At 41.5% G+C, this 19,832-nt stretch overlaps 1 protein-coding gene across 2 annotated transcripts; it reads left to right on the top strand.

The window, feature by feature from the left end:
• The first annotated feature begins 8,451 nt into the window (after window positions 1-8,451).
• Window positions 8,452-12,573, top strand: LOC109901816 (urokinase plasminogen activator surface receptor). 2 transcript variants are annotated; one of them, XM_020497793.2, is made up of 5 exons: window positions 8,455-8,679; window positions 9,037-9,147; window positions 9,252-9,398; window positions 9,747-9,857; window positions 11,641-12,573. In XM_020497793.2, exons 1-5 carry the CDS (start codon window positions 8,634-8,636, stop codon window positions 11,841-11,843), a joined length of 618 nt encoding a protein of 205 aa, XP_020353382.2. In that variant the 5' UTR covers window positions 8,455-8,633; the 3' UTR covers window positions 11,844-12,573. The 2 variants fall into 2 exon arrangements, with proteins under 2 accessions (XP_020353384.2, XP_020353382.2); XM_020497795.2 differs by lacking the exon at window positions 9,747-9,857 and having other exon boundaries at window positions 8,452-8,679.
• The last annotated feature ends 7,259 nt before the right edge of the window (window positions 12,574-19,832 follow it).

Here is a 19,832-nt window from a genome sequence, read left to right as displayed (position 1 = left end):
CACTCATTGGCTGGTCCTCGATACATATTCGTCGCCAAACCCACTGCCTCCAGGTCATCTATAAGTCTTTGCTAGGTAAAGCTCCACCTTATCTCAGCTCACTGGTCACCATAGCAGCACCCACCCATAGCACACGCTCCAGCAGGTATATTTCACTGGTAATCACCAAAGCCAACATCTCCTTTGACTGCCTTTCCTTCCAGTTCTCTGCTGCCAATTGCTGGAACGAATTGCAAAAATCACTGAAGTTGGAGACTCATATCTCCCTCACTAACTTCAAGCATCGGCTGTCAGAGCAGCTTACCGATCGCTGCAGCTGTACACAGCCGATCTGTAAATAGTCCATCCAACCAACTACCTACCTCATCCCCATATTTTTTATTATTATTATTTTTCTGCTCTTTTGCACACCAGTATTTCTACTTGCACATCCTCATCTGCACTTCTATCACTCAGTGTAAATTGTTAAGTTGTAATTATTTCGCCACTATGGCCTATTTATTGCATTACCTCCTTGCTTCATTTGCACACACTGTATACAGATTTTCTATTGTGTTATTGACTGTATGTTTGTTTATCCCATGTGTAACTCTGTTGTTGTTTTTTGTCGCACTGCTTTGCTTTATCTTGGCCAGGTCGCAGTTGTAAATAAGAACTTGTTCTCAACTGGCCTACCTGGTTAAATAAAGGTTAAATAAAAAAATAAAAATGAATACTAATGTATTTTTAACAATTTTAATTGTAAACAATCCAGAAATGATTTGATATTGAGAGAAAATGGCTGCATTGGACCTTTAAATACTTTGAAATATCAATTTACATTGGTTTCAATGTCACTGTTGATCTGTTGGACATATTTCCTTCTGCAGTCGTCACTAGACTTGCCACTGTGTTTCCTGTCTGGATGATGAACAGCTGTCAGCCTCTAGGCACAAGGCAAACACCCTATGAGGGCTTGGTGTCCATACATGGGCTTATTCATGCTCAGGGAGACGGGTATGCAGACCACGGGCACAAACAGTTACAAGAACCAGATGTAGGTTGGCATAGATGTGCAGACCACAAACCAGAGCGAGAGATACTGTAAACAGCAGGTCTGACGCATGGAGACAAAGGAAATGGCTATGATTGGGTCAATATGAGGCAGAAATAACACACACCTGGCCACCAGACAAAGACAAGATGTCAGCACTCAAAGTAGGCTAAAGAGAATGTATACACTGTAGAGGGAGAGGAAATTTTGGGTGCGTACACCGAAAGCAGTGATGGGGATACCATTTTGACAATAGAACTGGCAGTAAATTAGGAAACTAGTGCCTCTTTAGGAAGCCCCTCATTTCATGTTGCTTTGCTTGCTGCTACTCTTGCGTTCTCAACAGCCTTCCTGACTTCCTCCATAAGATTGACATTCAATAATTATTTTGGGTTGTATCCAGCCCTGATCATTTCCTTCTCAAACCCATTCTTTGGCTTTCTGGTACAGTATCATCTAAAAAGATATAATTAAACACAGATGCTCATTTTGTCACAGCTACTATGGCTGAGGTTGGAGAAACTAAACTGTGTCTGGATAGCAGGTATATACTGTATTTTATATCATGTGTCTTCTCCTTGAGGCAGAACTGAGCTATTTCGGCAACATGGGCCAGCTGCACAGTCAAAATTGGCTATATTGAGGGCCTCCCGGGTGGCGCAGGTGCTGTACTGCAGCGCCAGCTGCGCCACCAGAGACTCTGGGTTCGCGCCCAGGCCCTGTCGTAACCGGCCGCGACCGGGAGGTCCGTGGGGCGATGCACAATTGGCCTAGCATCGTCCGGGTTAGGGAGGGTTTGGCCGGTAGGGAAATCCTTGTCTCATCGCGCACCAGCGACTCCTGTGGCGGGCCGGGCGCAGTGTGCGCTAACCAAGGTTGCCAGCTGCACAGTGTTTCCTCCGACACATTGGTGCGGCTGGCTTCCGGGTTGGATGCGCGCTGTGTTAAGAAGCAGTGCGGCTTGGTTGGGTTGTGTATCGGAGGACACATGACTTTCAACCTTCGTCTCTCCCGAGCCCCTACGGGAGTTGTAGCGATGAGACAAGATAGTAGCTACTAAAAACAATTGGATACCATGAAATTGGGGAGAAAAAGGGGTAAAAAATTTAATAAAAAAATAACAAATGTACTATATTGTAAACATTCATGAAAACCAAAATGTGCTTTTTGGTCTTAAATTAAGGTTAGGCATGAGGGTTAGTAGTGTAGTTAGGGTTAAAGTTGGGGTGCCAGCAAGTGACCAATATGCAGAGCTGACTCCAGAACAAGATTCATGACGAAAAACGCTATCCTGCATTGGGATGGATCAGCAACTTTAACTTGAAGTTGCTTCACACTGGCCTGTAAGACAGAGTGAAAACAGTGAAAGCATGTACTGAAAAACCCATTCTAAAGCATGCATGCTGTTTGCGGCCAGGCACTTCCCAGCTAGCACATTTGGTTCCTTGGAAGTTGTGGGAATGTACGTTTTTTGTTTCCAATTGGTTCTGGGAATGAAGCCATATGTTTCCTGACCGTTCAAAGTTATAAAAATGTTCTGAGAACGGATGTAAAAATATTGCCTTTTCTTCAACAATATTACTGCACTGTCGGAACTAGAAGCACAAGCATTTCGCTACACTCTCATTAACATCTGCTAACCATGTGTATGTGACCAATAAAATTTGATTCAATTTTGGTATGGCAGCCGACCACAAGGTGCTACAGAGGGTAGTGCGTATGCCCAGTACATCACTGGGGCCGAGCTTCCTGCCGTCCAGGACCTATATACTAGGCGGTGTCAGAGGAAGACCCCAAAAATAGTCAAAGACTCCAGTCACCCAAGTCATAGACAGTTCTTTCTGCTACCGCATGGCAAGCGGTACCGGAGCGCCACGTCTAAGTCCAAAAGGCTCCTTAACAGCTTCTACCCCCAAGCCATAAGACTGCTGAACAATGAATCAAATGGTCACCCGGACTATTGACATTGACACACCCCACCCCCCCTCCTTTTGTTTTTATGCTGCTGCTACCCGCTGTTTATTATCTATGCATAGTCACTTTACCCCTACCTACACGTTCTTTTATTGTGTTACTTTTTAGTGAAAAAAATACTTTTGTTTATTTAGTAAATATTTTCTTAACTCTATTTCTTGAACTGCATTGTTGGTCAAGGGCTTGTAAGTATACATTCCAAGGTATAAAAAAATGTGGTTTAATTTAGTCTAAGCAGGGCCTGAAACTAAAGTAACCCCCATGGAGGCAACCTGGGCCAAGCTGGATGACTCCTGCATGTACTCTGCTTGTTTCTTTTGAAAATACTTTCATTAATCTTTTAACTTTGAATGTGGTTCTTACCTGCATACATGGGTTAAGGGGGAGAGATGACATGAGTCATCCAGCTTTTGCCCATGGCAAATCTCAATTAGGGTTAAAGGGCTGCTATAGTGTGGAGGGGCCCATGGGATCTATGTTGCCTTGACGAAAAGTCCCCAGACATGATCTGTGTGGTGTGGCTCGCCAATTAGCTATGGTCCCTCTATGAGCAGCTCTGTATTTCTTGACAAAGCCACACCGGTTTGCCGTTTTGCAGGCCATCCTCCTCATTGCTCGTCAGGTCAACATGAACTCCTGTCCAAATGTCTCTCTTATCAGAGACTGTGTATCAAGAAGCAAATAACTAAGAAAACAGTAGAACACAGTAAACAAATCCATCAGTCTCATACCATGCATATTCATACAATTCAAGTCTGTGTTCTGTCAAAATGTCTTATATTGTAAATAACTAGCTTAATTTAGTAGTAGTTAGTAGTCAAATCAAATGCTGTTTGTCACATGCGCCGAATACATCAGGTAGACCTTACCGTGAAATGCTTACCTACAAGCCCTTAAACCAACAATGCATTTTTAAGAAAAATAAGAGTTAAGAAAATATTTACTAAATAAACTAAGGTACAAAAAAAAGTTAAACAATAAAAATAACAATAACGAGGCTATATATACAATGGGCACCTGTCACACCCTGACCATAGTTTGCTTTGTATGTTCTATGTTTTGTTTGGTCAGGGTGTGATCTGAGTGGGCATTCTATGTTACATGTCTAGTTTGTCTATTTCTATGTTTGGGCCTGATATGGTTCTCAATCAGAGGCAGGTGTTAGTCATTGTCTGTGATTGGGAGCCATATTTAGGTAGCCTGTTTGGTGTTGGGTTTTGTGGGTGATTGTTCCTGTCTTTGTTACACCAGATAGGGCTGTTTTCGTTATATATATATATATATATATATATATATATATATATATATATATATATATATATATATATATTTATTTATTATTTTTTTTTTCTTCCCCTCCCCACATTTCTTGTTTTGTATATTGTTCATTTATCATCTTCATTAAAGATGTATCACAATAACCACGCTGCGTTTTGGTCCGCCTCTCCTTCAACAGAAGAATCCCGTGACAGCACCTGTACCCAAGTCAATGTGTGGGTGTACAGGTTAGTCGAGGTAATATGTACTGTACATGTGGTTAGGCATTAGGGTTAGTTGTGTGGTTAGGGTTAAAGTTAGGGTGCCAGCAAGTGACCACTATGCAGAGCTGTCTCCAGAACAGGATTCATGACAAACGCCAAACTGCATTTGGATGAATCAACAATATCGCAGTCGCTTCACACTGGCCTGTATGACAGAGTGAAAGCCTGTACTGAGAAACCCATTCCAAAGCATGTTTGCAGCAAGACACTTAGTACTGAAAAAAAGCCAAAATACAAAGTGTTACATTTGGGGCAAAGCCAACACAACATTTCATTGAGTAACCCTCTAAATTTCTCAATTTTCATGCTATTTTTTTTATTGAGAAATACTGCACCAAACAGTGAGTATGTTAGTGTACAACCAAAGATTTTAAGATCAAGAATGGTTTATACTACTTCTATCAACATGTCTGTATACAGTTATCACAGAGACATCATGAACATTCTATTGTCGTCCAACATCAAACTTGTCGTTGTAATTATTGTATAATTACAAAATTGACAGGCTGCATGACATCAGCAGCCTGGGGGTCTAAAATAGAATAACTGGTGCAAACACAAATAAACCCATTTAAAAATGAATTCAGTATATGTCAATCTAGCAAACCAGGCAACTAAAAGCAACTTTCTAAACAATGTTTTGGTTAGTTTCTAGCTTGTTAGAAGGTGTAAACGATACAGTGAAATGGTTTATTGCATAGTCTTTTGTTTAGACATGTAGCTAGCTAGCTAGGTTCAATGTTAGGTAGCTAGCTAACATTAGGCTATAACTAGCAATGCAAATGACTTTGAGATACGAATACCATTACTACATAGATCATGCACATAACTTTAGCTAGTAAGCCAGCCTCCCAGCTAATGATAGCTAGCTAGCTAATGGTACTCTTTAATTTGCAATGAAAACAACTTTCTGACAAAATTGGAAATGTATAATATCTCAAAATGTAGCTAGTTAGACTCTCTTACCCGTATAACGTTACATGGATGAACACTTCTCCCTCTCTGTCACAGATGCCATGGTTGCCCTTAGTTTGAAGATGTAATCCAGACATGTTTTATACAACAGTGTTCTCTTTCGCTTTAGACCAATCCGAACTCATCTCTTGGCATGTCCAGCCCATCCATTATCTCAGCCAATCATGGCTAGTGGGAAGGTTCCTGTCTTTTCCCATGGCTAAACCAACTACGCTCGTAATTGAACTTGTATATACAGATGGCATACATGTTTGTGTATGATGTTCCAGAAGGAACATCATATTTTGATGATTTTGATGATTTAAAAAAAATTAACTTCAAATGCCTCTCATGTGAAGTCGTGATGTGCGACATACACATAGTTTCTGAAATAATTTACATTAATGACAGATTTCTTGAGTTAGATTTAATTCTGACTACGGCGTTTCAAAATGGACAAACAGTACTATTGCCCCTTTTTTGCGAAAAATGTATCCATGCTTTTGTCACTTCTAGGTTAGACTACTGCAATGCTCTACTTTCCGGCTACCCGGATAAAGCACTAAATATACTTCAGTTAGTGCTAAACACGGCAGCTAGAATATTTTTTTTAAAGAAAAAATATAGATATTTTGACCCCCTTTTTTCTCCCCAATTTTGTGGCATCCAATTATTAGTAGTTACTGTCTTGTCTCATCGCTACAACTCCCGTACGGACTCGGGAGAGGCGAAGGTCGAGAGCCATGCGTCCTCCAAAACACAACCCAACCAAGCCGCACTGCTTCTTAACACAGCGCGCATCCAACCCGGAAGCCAGCCACACCAATGTGTCAGAGGGAACACCGTACACCTAGTGACCTGGTCAGCACACACTGTGCCCGGCCCGCCACAGGAGTCGCTAGTGCGCGATGAGACAAGGATATCCCTGCCAGCCAAACCCTCCCAATTGTGCGCTGCCCCATGGACCTCCCGGTCACAGCCAGCTGCGACAGATCCTGAGCTTGAACTCAGCCTTAGACCACTGCGCCACCCGGGAGACCCCGGCAGCTAGAATCTTGACTAGAACCAAAATATTTGATCATATTACTCCAGTGCTAGCCTCTCTACACTGGCTTCCTGTCAAGGCAAGGGCTGATTTCAAGGTTTTACTGCTAAGCATTACATGGGCTTCCTCCTACTTATCTTTCCGATTTGGTCCTGCCGTACATACCTACACGTACGCTACGGTCTCCACTGGGATTCTCTGCCTCAAACCTTATTACAGGGGCTGAGTCACTGGCTTACTGGTGCTCTTCCATGCCTTCCCTAGGAGGGGTGCGTCACTTGAGTGGGTTGAGTCACTGACGTGGTATTCCTGTCTGTGTTGGCGTCCCCCCTTGGGTTTGTGCCATCGGGGAGATCTTCATGGGCTATACTCTGCCTTGTCTCAGGATGGTTAGTTGGTGGTTGAAGATATCCCTCTAGTGGTGTGGGGGCTGTGCTTTGGCAAAGTGGGTGGGGTTATATCCTGCCTGTTTGGCCCTGTCCGGGGGTATTGTCGGGCGGGCCACAGTGTCTCCCGACCCCTCCTGTCTCAACCTCCAGTATTTATGCTGCAATAGTTTGTGTCGGGGGGCTAGGGTCAGTCTGTTATATCTGGAGTATTTCTCCTGTCTTATCCGTCACTGACGTGGTATTCCTGTCTGGGTTGGCGTCCCCCCTTGGGTTTGTGCCATGGGGGAGATCTTCATGGGCTATACTCTGCCTTGTCTCAGGATGGTTAGTTGGTGGTTGAAGATATCCCTCTAGTGGTGTGGGGGCTGTGCTTTGGCAAAGTGGGTGATATAACAGACTGACCCTAGCCCCCCGACACAAACTATTGCAGCATAAATACTGGAGGTTGAGACAGGAGGGGTCGGGAGACACTGTGGCCCGCCCGACAATACCCCCGGACAGGGCCAGACGATCTGAAGCATGCTGACGCCTTTAGGCCTGATCCAGTCTGCTTGAGACCTGACACTGGGAGAGACTTTCTCCTTTTAGCAGGACTATAACACAAAACACAAGCCCAAAACCACACTTTCTTATTGAAAGAAAACTGTCTCTTACCCAGACAAGACAGTGGAAACTCCTGAGTCACCTATAGCGCCATTGTGACTATAATTTAACTTGTTTTATTTGCTGTTATTAAATCAGTGTTTTCTCGTTGCAAATGACAAAAGATAGATTTAACAACAGTAAACACAACAGCATAAATAAAAAGGAATAAAATCATATTCACAATGGTGCTGTCATATTTTTGACTGCAATGATCTGCAAACAACTTGATTGACTTTGAGAAATTGTGAAAGATGTGTGCAAAGTTGGTGGAGGCCTATCCAAAAATATAATTATATTTTTTTACATGTACATTATGTTTTTTTTATTTTGAAATTGTGAAGGTTTTTACAGAGCACTGAGCAGTGAAAAAAAGTCAAAAGGGAATGTGGTTTAATTCCAGGCTATAAAAACACAGAAAACTAAATGAAAATTCAAAAAATAGCCACATTCTACAAATTGTATGTTTTGCAACAGAACACTGTATTCAAAGCTCAATTATTGAACACATTGGATTTCGATAGCTCTGAGTGTGGATGTGTGACAGGTTAAAGGAAATAGTCATAGCCTGTTATACATTAAAAAGTATTAGTAAATTCATAGTATGTGAGGATCTTAAAACATCTAAGGTTAAAAAGATGCATTCAGTATCAGTTGATAAAGATTGATAACATTCATATAATTGTGTTAAAGTTCAAATCTGTCAAAGGGTACGAATTGTGAGAGTAATGTGTAAACGTTATATTGATTACTTGATTTTGTAGTGCCTAAAAGTGTTAATCTGTGATCTACGAAATGCTCTTAATCTATGAGCCGGAGATCGATTGCTCTGGTCTCCACCCATATTCCTGGGGAAAATCGCGGTCTTTTTCTCATTCAACTAAACGTTAAATTGAGAATACAACACCGTATCACTCTCGTGATTATTTCTCCCCTGTTTTCAGGGGCGTAACAGATGCCTCTCGACAAACATACCACACCTCTAAATGATAACAGATAAATGCTGTAACTTGGCACACACTAAATAATTTCACCTCCTTCAGCTCCAAGTCAAAATGTACCTTATTGTACCCATCCTTGTGAGCTTGCTACTCCCCAAAGGTAAGAATTACATGTTGATGATCATTTATTTTAAATGTCTATCTATCAATCTATATATATATATATAAAACTATAACCCATATCTTTTTTGTATTACTTATTACTGCTTTGAAGATCAAGTTCAGCTATTATTATATGTTTTTGCATTTTGCAATTTCAGTTTAGCCTATAGCCAACAGTTTGGAACTATAATGAAGATGCAATACATCTAACTTCAACAGCATTGATCAACTTACCTTTTGAATGACAAATGCATTTCAGCCAAAGAACAGTGTCCACATTTTAGTCTATTATATCCCTGATTATTTATGAATGGAATTTCAAGTAATGGGATGCTGTAACTTTTCACCTTCTCAGCATATTCACTCAAGTGCTTTGAGTGCACACCAGGAGAATCGGGAGCATGCACGGACAAGGAGACTGACTGTCCAACCCAATGTGGAAACACGCGGATTACATCCTATATGGGTAAATTAAAGGCAGGTTCATTTAGCTCACAAGTTTTAGCCTGACGACAAAACCTTTTTTTTAACCTGTATTTGCTTGTCGCGACCTATTCTTTCTATTTCCAGGTGGTACAACATTATCCGATGTGAACCTGAAGTCTTGCTCGGTGCCTGCACAGTGTCTCACTGCATCGGTGAATTTTGGAATGATGCGCACTATGATCGCCAGCACATGCTGCAATACAGACCTCTGCAACTCCAAAAGCATCCCTGGTAACTATCTCAATGAGAATGTATTGTCTGGTAGCGTCAGTAAATGCTACTATTAAAACATTCGATTTGATAGCATGTTGAAAGGTTGAGTTGAAATTAATTGTTTTAATTGACAGTTCTATGAGGAAAGTTTGAGTTTATGAATTAGACTTTAACTCAATTCTTAAATTTGCATGTCTACCTAAAAATGAAATACAAGCAAACGATTTATTTAGCGAAATGATTTAACAGCTGCCAAGTGTTTTCAACATAGAGGAATAATTGAATTAGGCTGTTATAAGGAATAGAATGAAGCTATTTTGGTTTGTGGTGAGCTGGGAGTGAAAAGTGGAATCACCTATCCTGTAGAATCTACTAAAACCACCCCTAATGGCAAGAAGTGCTTCACCTGTACCGGAACGGACTGCACGAGCGCTCTGAGCTGTGAGGGAGACGAGGACCGCTGTATCTCAACAATAGGTAGTGTGTCAGATTAATGCCGCGCCGTTATCGGCACATTCTTTACATTCCTAAACCACTTCCTTTAGTCTCTGACTGATCTCATAGACTAGACATAACATAGTAAACGTAAATCCGGGACACCCATAATTAGGATAATATGTTATGTTTGGTATAATTACATCAGATAGAATGTTACTTAAGGCAAACACGTAAGTAGGGTGGTTGGTCAGAGTGGATGGGTGGGCATATAATGCGAACATCTAGCAACCCAAAGGGTGCATGTTTGTATCTCATCACTGACAACTTGAGCATTTTAGCTAGTTAGCAACTACTTAGCATGTTAACTAACCCTTCCCCTAATCCTTTTAGATAACCTTTGCCCTAACTCCTAACCCTAACCCCTAGTGCTAGATAAGATTTGCCAACTAGCCACATAGTTAACGATAGCAACAACAAATTTGAATTTTGTAACATATCATATGTTTAGTAAATTCGTAACATATTGAGATGGGCAACACCTGGAGGGGGGTGGAGACAAGCACAAGGACAGCACAAGGACAAGGACAGGTGAAACAGATCTGGGCGTGACAGAACTATCTTATTACTTGCCACCCATTCCAAAACCGACTGCAGCTCTTTGTTATTTATATAATGAATATGAGTTCGGGGGGGCTAAAATTATTCAATATTAATGCATTAAACTTCTCACTAAAAGCATCAGTCATACAAAGGTTATACTTAAACCAGAACTGGTTCTCCAGTAGATTAGTAAGAATGTATCACCCCCTTGTTAAAACGTTGCCTTTTCCCCTTTATCCAGATTACCTTTCACTTTCACTTACTTGAAAATGGAACCTAACATATAGCACATTTAGAAAATTCGTAACATATTGTTCGAATTGCAATTTGTAACATATTGTTCGAATTGCAATTTGCGAACATATTATACAAAATGGATGAGGGACATCCACAAATTAATTCATACTATACGAAAGGGGACATTTCATACTAACTTGAGTTCTCAGATTTACGTACAGAATAATATGAAATGCTCTGAGACCATGTGGCAGAGTCTGCACATCTCATATGTATGATAATACATATGATAACTCTGATGAGTAGTGCTTGAAATTCTGTGTGGTTATATAATCCTGGTCTCTGATAGCATGCAGTTACCTTGAGCAAGTAAAAACTTAATGTACAGTATTTTAATTGAATGTTTACTGCACGGAAAGTTTTCCAATCTCCGAATAAACCTCCAACCTGTGGCCTAACTGCAGCAACAGAATTACGCCATGGCCTGAACTTTTAATTACGCCATGTGGTGATCTTAGCTGTCAGTGAAACTCATTAAAAGTGAAACTAACATGTAAGGTTAGGCATTCATTTCCAATGGTTAAGGTTAGGGCTAAGGTTAGGGATAGGGTTAAACTTAGGTTTATGCATTCATTCTGATTAGTTAAGTTAAGGTTTGGGAAAGCCTTAAAACAAAAAACAAGTTCCTAGCACTGGGATTGAACACACAACCCTCAGAGCCAGAGTCTGCAGCTCAAACACCCCATCCCCAACATCCTAGCAAGCCTACTAGATGGTAGTAGGCACTCACTTTGCTCCTAGTGGACTGTATAGCTTCATATTTCCCAGGTCCAAATGTAATACCTACAGAATCGGCACCTCCTGGTGTATTCCATAACGGAATGGGCTGAAAGTTTTATCCAATGTACACTTATCAGGAGTCGACTGGCCTTTGAAGCATTGAGTCTTGAGAATATCAGTAACATTGTCTTATGTGTGCTGCTAGTGAACATGGGTGGCGAGAAGATGACAATGAAGGGATGTGCCTCCAAGAGCATCTGTGTGGGAGACATGTCAGGAGCGCTGGGGCCCACCATGGGCATTGACATGAAGTGCTGCGAGGGAAACCTGTGTAACAACGCCCAGAGCATCGGACTGAGCCTCCTGCTCCTGGTGACATCCATGGTCTCTGTGGCCCTGTTCCACTGAGAGACACCGTCCCTTCACCTCCTTACCTCCCCTTCTCCCCCCCCCCCCCCCCCCCCCCCCCCCCCCCTTTCCTCTTCTGGGCATTGCCTCATTCTATTTATTAGTTCCATCGTAACAGGAGCCTCCATGTCATTGTCCATCTCCCCAGTCTCCACGATCTACCTGTTGTGTGTATTAATAATGGATTTGATTGAATAGCCCCTTTCGTTAGACACTCCCTTGGGGCTTCACATTGTGTAGGATTAACCCAACCCCTCCACCCCCACTAGCGTAATGCTGCAGCCACCTGTGGAATGCACTATAGCCATTTTATTTTAGGGACAGCTCTCATTAAAAAAACACACCCACAACCATCCCATAATCCCTACACATACCCACCCTCTTCTCTCTTCAAGGCCCTGTGAGGCATGGATGTTTGGCGAGGCATCTGCCAATCTAAGCAAGTGTTGTACATTGCTTCAAATCATTGGCATTGTTAGCTTTCACATTATTTTAACATTCTGTACAACATAAAAAGGCTATTGAATCCCATTTTTAACATGGCAGAAATATACTTACAATTAAATATGTCACTGGATGTGTAAAGTGTTAATGTATTTCTAATGCCTAATTGATGAACAAGATGAATTTTGTAAATTAAAGTACATGAATTATGTATAGATGAGCTGACTATTCTCACAACCTCCTTCCCCCTCCAATAAGGCAATGAATAAATACATTTTAAAAAATCCACAATATTCATTTCAAGATTTAGTTGAGGTTTAGGGTTTAGTAAATGGTTTGTCCCAAATACAATGCTTTAAGTTTTTGAAATATTTAGTAGTTATCAGGTTTCAGGTAAGACCCAAGTGCAGACTGTGTTGAAGTAGCAATGTTCATTGGAACAACCGGGGAACGCCAACAAAAGGTCAAGGCAGGCAGGGGGTCGATAATCCATAGTAGTGGGTCCAAGGTACAGGACGGCAGGCAGAGTGGTTAGGCAGGCGGGCTCAGAGTCAGGACAGGTAATGGGCAAAAACCAGGAGGGTAAGAAAAGAGCGACTGGGGTGAACCAAAATGCTGGTTTGGTTGACAAACAAGACAAACTGGCACGGACAGTTATACCCAGGGGATAAGTGGGGAAGATGGGCAACACCTGGAGGGGGGTGGAGACAAGCACAAGGACAGCACAAGGACAAGGACAGGTGAAACAGATCTGGGCGTGACAGAACTATCTTATTACTTGCCACCCATTCCAAAACCGACTGCAGCTCTTTGTTATTTATATAATGAATATGAGTTCGGGGGGGCTAAAATTATTCAATATTAATGCATTAAACTTCTCACTAAAAGCATCAGTCATACAAAGGTTATACTTAAACCAGAACTGGTTCTCCAGTAGATTAGTAAGAATGTATCACCCCCTTGTTAAAACGTTGCCTTTTCCCCTTTATCCAGATTACCTTTCACTTTCACTTACTTGAAAATGGAACCTTTTTCAAAATATGACCCTTTCTATAACAAGCCATACAAAGCTGGTTGCAATTCCAGTTTCATCCTCCAGAAAAGTCACAACAAATATTACAACAAATAATATGGTTAAATTCAAATATACTAATTGATAAACTTTTTTAAAAATGTTATGATTATAAGCTCATTGCAGAATTACTGCAAAAATGGAGGACGCAAGTGGAAGTAGAAGAAGGTAAGGAACTTGTTTGTCTGCCTTTATTAAAGAACAATACTGTCAAAAAAGATAAATGAAAAAAGACTTATCAGTTATATTTGAGGACCAAAATGTTGACTGCGGCACCATATAGGTTGCAAAATAGTTGGGAAGAGATTTTCGATGTGCTGATTCCATGGCACGTGGTTTATGAACTGATATGCAAAACAACGCTTGATTCAAGTTTTTCCATTCAAATTCTTATTCAAAATTCTTCCTGCAAACCGAATGTTATATATATGGGGCATACGACAATCTCAGCTCTGCAGATTTTTCTGCGAATAAACAGAATCATTGGATCACTTATTTTGGTATGTCGCTTATTTCTGGTCACAGGTTCAGGAATGGCTGAAAAATCATTTATCTCCAATTAACTCTAAAATTAGCACTGTTGGAAGATTTGGAAAACCGTAGTCAATCAATAAACAATATAATAGTACTTTCAGTGAAAATCTTTATCTTTAATGTACAGTCTGTAGATTCTATGCAATTAGACAGGTTCCCATTGTTTGGAAGGCAGCCAAGGTTCGTCCTTTATTTAAATCATGCTGATCCTAACTGTATTGGCCTATTTCTATTTTGCCCTGTTTATCAAAGGTTTTGGAAATTATTACATTTATTTTTATTTTGAATCCCATCCCCGCAGGAGGCCTGTTGCCTTTTGGTAGGCCATCATTGTAAATAAGAATTTGTTTTTAACTGACTAGTCTAGTTAAATGTAAAAAAATAGGATATATGCAGCATTTCTTCTTGGAACTTTTACTGTATTTAGAATTGGGAGTGACTAATGATATGGTATGAAAATGGCAGCATTGTGGTCAGGGAGAAATTCAAACCAGTCTAATTGGAATGAATGGCAGTAGAGGCATAGGAAAATAAAAGTAAGGCATGTGATATATCAGAAATTGTGTAATATAATCATTGTTAACCTACTGTAAACATGATTAAATATAATTGTGAATACCATATTTACAGGTTTTATACACATTTTCTGTATAAATAGCCCCTGAAATATCTGTAAACAGATCATAGAGGTTTCAATGTTTGTTTTCTTATAAAGCTGTTAGTGTTATTATTTATTTATTTAAACCTAAAAAACATGAGGTAATGTTTGTGCTATACCATATATATATATATATAAGGTATATCACACGGCATATCACAAACATTACCTCATGTTCTCTGGAATGCTCTTTAGGTTTTATCACCCAAAGACATCGTAAATCTCCTCTGTCAGTGTTATCTCATAGAGGCCCATCCTCAGTAGAACACACACAATAGTTTTCAGAATACTCTATTCTTGCGAATAAAACAACCATTATAATGCAATACAAGCATTATTACATAATCTTGCGATTTCCATGACAAACTTTGCTCTAAGTACAAAGGATATAAAAAAACAATAGAGGTGTTGATGATGTTCTCTCCATTCTGGTTTCCTGTAGGCTGAAGAGGATGACGACCCATATGAGTGTGTTGGTGGAGATGATGCAGTCTATGCTAACGTGTGAACACAACAGGGACCATGTGGGAGTCAGCTGTCCCAGAGGCCATGATACTCAGTCTCTCAAACGTTCCAGTAAAATATTAACAATTTAAACCAATGTAGCAGAACAGCTGACTGCTTATATTTGTTAGCTTTATGTGTGCTCTATGGTTCTAAAGGCTAAAGAAAATGGTACCTTCTTATTTGGGTTGTGGCTTTGTGTTATGGCTTTTACCAGTCTTTTTTAAATGATCTATGGCTTGGGTGATTCACGCTCTTTGGTATCACATACACTTATGTCAGTCTCATTAAGACTGCAGAACTGTGCACAAGCTGAACCGTTAATTACAGAACACAACCTAACACATTAACTGGCATGACATTCCGTCTCATGTGAAGCCAAAAAGCCTCAATGTCTTCTAACAGACTGCAACCTCTACAACATATTTAGTCAAAATACATTTTTATTGTACTTGACACAAACCAAAAACACTAACATGTGTTTAAATTACTAGAAAAATGTCAAAATTCATGTCCCTCCATGAAATTCATGTCCCTCGTTGTAAAGCCCTAGTTATTTTGTTGCTTTGACAAAGTTATTTCTGAAGATGATTATTTATTTTATGTGAAAAGTGATTCCTTTGTCTGTTACATGAACTGGACTCTGAGCGGTCTAGCATAATACGGCAACCCTGTTACCCATAGATAGATAGGCTAGAAATGTTTAACAATTTAAAATGATTTGTGAATCTTGTATTTAATTGCCCTTCCCTGTTGCACACAACAAGCTTCCATTCGTTTTGTCACAAGGGGATTCATGGCTGATTTAACTAGTAATTACCAGTTGGATGACCATCCACTGTAGAGCTTTACAATACCACTCATTTGAAGCACAGGCTACTGTGGCTATTTGATCATATCAAAGGCCTAGGGAAGTGGCTTACGATCAAAAACAGTGGAGAAAATGCATCCTATAACATTTTAACATGGAAATAGCTGTTCTATCATTCAGCCTGCAGTAGCATCCAATATGTGATGTTCAATGTAGGGCTACATTCCATGAGATGTAAAAAAAATAAAAAAGGGGAAAAAAGTGCTTGTTGTGGCGCTGAGTGAAAATACCCTTATGAAAAATGATTGCAGTCAGAGCACTGTGTAACTGCAGGACACTGCAGTATAACTGCAGTTAGAGTGCAGTATAACTGCAGTATGCTGCAATTACTGTGTCCAAAATATCACAGTTGACTACAGGTTATGCACTTTTACTGCAGTTTCAAAACTGCAATCTTTTTTTTGTATGGGTAGGAAGAATGCACATTTTATGGCTTATAAAAGTGTTGAATACAAAGTGTTGATAGTGTTGAGTAAGAACTGAAACATGAACTCACTTATTAAAACAGCATGTCTTTGCTGTGTAGTCTCTCTCTAGTCATGGTTGTAAACATTTTTTAAATCTCACAGTATCGACTTTGCTGTAGCTGTCTTTAATGCCTGCTACTTTCCTGCAGACATCATCATCTGAGCCATCTCATTGGCCAGCGGTAGACCTTTCGTGCACTAAATTTGCTGTCTGGGCCTCCCAGGAAGGCAGAGTTTGTGCCTTCAGACAAATGAAATGGTTCAAAATGGCAACAGCTCACCTACCTGGCATGCAGGGCAGCTGATTTGGGTGCACCTACCGCCAATAACCTGAGACGAATAAAAATAAATAGGAACACAAGGCTTTATCGTTGTTTTTTTTACAGAAATGTTGGGTGGTCAACTAGGAATGCCTTGAATATCGATCAGTTGATCGCGATCGACTGGTTGGTGACCACTGCTCTAGAAAGTTGAGTGAAGTTCAATCTCATGCTTCTCTCTCTGTGGGCTAATATATCTGTGCGGCAGTCCCAGGGGAGCTGAGCGGCAGTCTTGGGGCTACTCGTGCACAGCTTAGAGGGAACATTGGAAATAAATACTTTCATCAGGTGTCTGGGTGGCTGGTCTCAGACGATCCTGCAGATGAAGAAGCCGGATGTGGAGGTCCTGGGTTGGCTTGGCTACACGTGGTCTGCGGCTTGAAGGCGACTTGTGGTAGAGAAATTAACATTAAATTATCTGACAACAGCTCTGGTGGACATTCCTGCAGTCAGCATGACAATTGCACGCTCCCCCAAACTTGAAACATCTGTGGCATTGTGTTGTGTGACAAAAAAATTGCACATTTTAGAGTGGCCTTTTATTATCCCCAGCACAAGATGCACCTGTGTAATGATTATTCTGTTTAATCAGCTTCTTGATATGCCATACCTGTCAAGTGGATGGACTTTCTTGGCAAAGGATAAATGCTCACTAACATGGATGTAAACAAATTTGTGTGCAACATTTGAGAGAAGTAACTATTTTGTGTGTATGGAACATTTCTGGGATCTTTTATTTCAGCTCATGAAATATGGGACTAACACTTTACATGTTGCGTTCAAAAAAATGTATTTAACCTTTATTTAACTTGGCAAGTCAGTCAAGATCAAATTCTTATTTACAATGACGGCCTACACCAGCCAAACCCTCCCCTACACCAGCCAAACCCTCCCCTACCCCGGCCAAACCCTGCCCTACCCCGGCCAAACCCTCCCCTACCACGGCCAAACCCTCCCCTACACCGGCCAAACCCTCCCCTACACCGGCCAAACCCTCCCCTACACCGGCCAAACCCTCCCCTACCCCGGCCAAACCCTCCCCTACACCGGCCAAACCCTCCCCTACACCGGCCAAACCCTCCCCTACACCGGCCAAACCCTGCCCTACCCCGGCCAAACCCTCCCCTACCCCGGCCAAACCCTCCCCTACACCGGCCAAACCCTCCCCTACACCGGCCAAACCCTCCCCTACCCCGGCCAAACCCTCCCCTACCCCGGCCAAACCCTCCCCTACCCCGGCCAAACCCTCCCCTACCCCGGCCAAACCCTCCCCTACACCAGCCAAACCCTCCCCTACCCCGGCCAAACCCTCCACTACACCGGCCAAACCCTCCCCCACACCGGCCAAACCCTCCCCTACCCCGGCCAAACGCTCCCCTACCCCGGCCAAACCCTCCCCTACCCCGGCCAAACCCTCCCCTACCCCGGCCAAACCCTCCCCTACACCAGCCAAACCCTCCCCTACCCCGGCCAAACCCTCCCCTACCCCGGCCAAACCCTCCCCTACACCAGCCAAACCCGGACGACGCTGGGACAATTGTGCACCGCCCTATGGAACTCCCAATCATGGCCGGATGTGATACAGCCTGGATATAGTTTGTTCAGTGTGTATTATTATTATTATTTAATTTGTTTATTTATTCTGATTGATCAGGAGGTGCTGCAGCACCCCGACTTCCTGTGGCTATGTCTGTGATCATAACCTTGAATCCTTGCTGAGTTGCTAAAGGCCATTAGCCTACATTCACTCTTGTGTCTTATCAATTGAAGAGAATGCATCTGAGAGTGGTCCTAACTATCCACAGGAAAGAGCAGAAAGACACCAGCAGTGAAATCCTCACAAACTACTACACCAACAATCACCTATATGGCAACATGGAGGTATGTACTGTAGGACTACTGCAGACATTTACAGTAGATACAGTTGAAGTTGGAAGCTTTACTTACGCTTAGGCATTAAAACTTGTTTTTCAACCACTCCATGAATTTCTTGTTAACAAACTATAGTTTTGTAAAGTCGATTAGGACATCTAATTTGTGCATGACACAAGTCATTTTTCCAACAATTGTTTACAGACAGATTATTTCACTTATAATTCACTGTATCACAATTCCAGTGATACACTAAATTGACTGTTTCTTTAAACAGCTTGGAAAATTACAGAAAATTATGTCATGGCTTTAGAAGCTTTAGAGGCTTTAGAAGCCTAGATTCAAACTCAGTGCCTCTTTGCTTGACATCAAGGAAAATCAAAAGAAATCAGCCAAGACCTCAGAAAAAAATTGTACACCTCCACAAGTCTGGTTCATCATTGGGAGCAATTTCCAAATGCCTGAAGGTACTACGTTCATCTGTACAAACAATAGTACACAAGTTTAAACACCATGGGACCATGCAGCCGCAATACCGCTCAGGAAAGAGACGGACTTTGGTGCGAAAAGTGCAAATCAATCCCAGAGCAACAGCAATAGACCTTGTGAAGGTGCTGGAGGAAACAGGTACAAAAGTATCTATATCCACAGTAAAAACGAGTCCCATATCGACATAACCTGAAAGGTCGCTCAGCAAGGAAGAAGCCACTGCTCCAAAACCGCCATTAAAAAGCCAGACTACGGTTTGCAATTGCACACGGGGACAAAGATCATACTTTTTGGAGAAATATCCTCTGGTCTGATGAAGCAAAAATAGAACTTTTTGGCCATAATGACCATGGTTATGTTTGGAGGAAAAACGGGGAAGGCTTGCAAGCCGAAGAACACCATCCCAACCGTGAAGCACAAGGGCGGCAGCATCATGTTGTGGGGGTGCTATGCTGCAGGAGGGACTGGTGCACTTCACAAAATAGATGGCATCATGAGGTAGGAAAATTATGTGGATATATTGAAGCAACATCTCAAGACATCCGTCAAGAAGTTAAAGCTTGGTCGCAAATGGGTCTTCCAAATGGACAATGACCCCAAGCATACTTCCAAAGTTGTGGCAAAATGGCTTAAGGACAACAAAGTCAAGGTATTGGAGTGGCCATCACATTGCCCTGACCTCAATCCCATGGAAAATTTGTGGGCAGAACAGAAAAAGTGTGTGCAAGCTAGGAGGCCTACAAACTTCTGACCCACTG

This window comes from Oncorhynchus kisutch, linkage group LG13, assembly GCF_002021735.2.
Source record: "Oncorhynchus kisutch isolate 150728-3 linkage group LG13, Okis_V2, whole genome shotgun sequence".
Taxonomy (NCBI): Eukaryota; Metazoa; Chordata; class Actinopteri; order Salmoniformes; family Salmonidae; genus Oncorhynchus; species Oncorhynchus kisutch.
Note: the sequence above shows the minus strand (reverse complement) of the source record. Positions and strands in the feature narration are given on the sequence as shown.

Coding starts and splice junctions, on each gene's coding strand:
- LOC109901816 (XM_020497793.2), top strand. CDS start 8,634: ATGTACCTTATTGTACCCATCCTTGTGAGCTTGCTACTCCCCAAAG. Junction 8,680..9,036: donor GAGCTTGCTACTCCCCAAAG/GTAAGAATTACA, acceptor TCACCTTCTCAG/CATATTCACTCAAGTGCTTT. Junction 9,399..9,746: donor CAACTCCAAAAGCATCCCTG/GTAACTATCTCA, acceptor CCTATCCTGTAG/AATCTACTAAAACCACCCCT.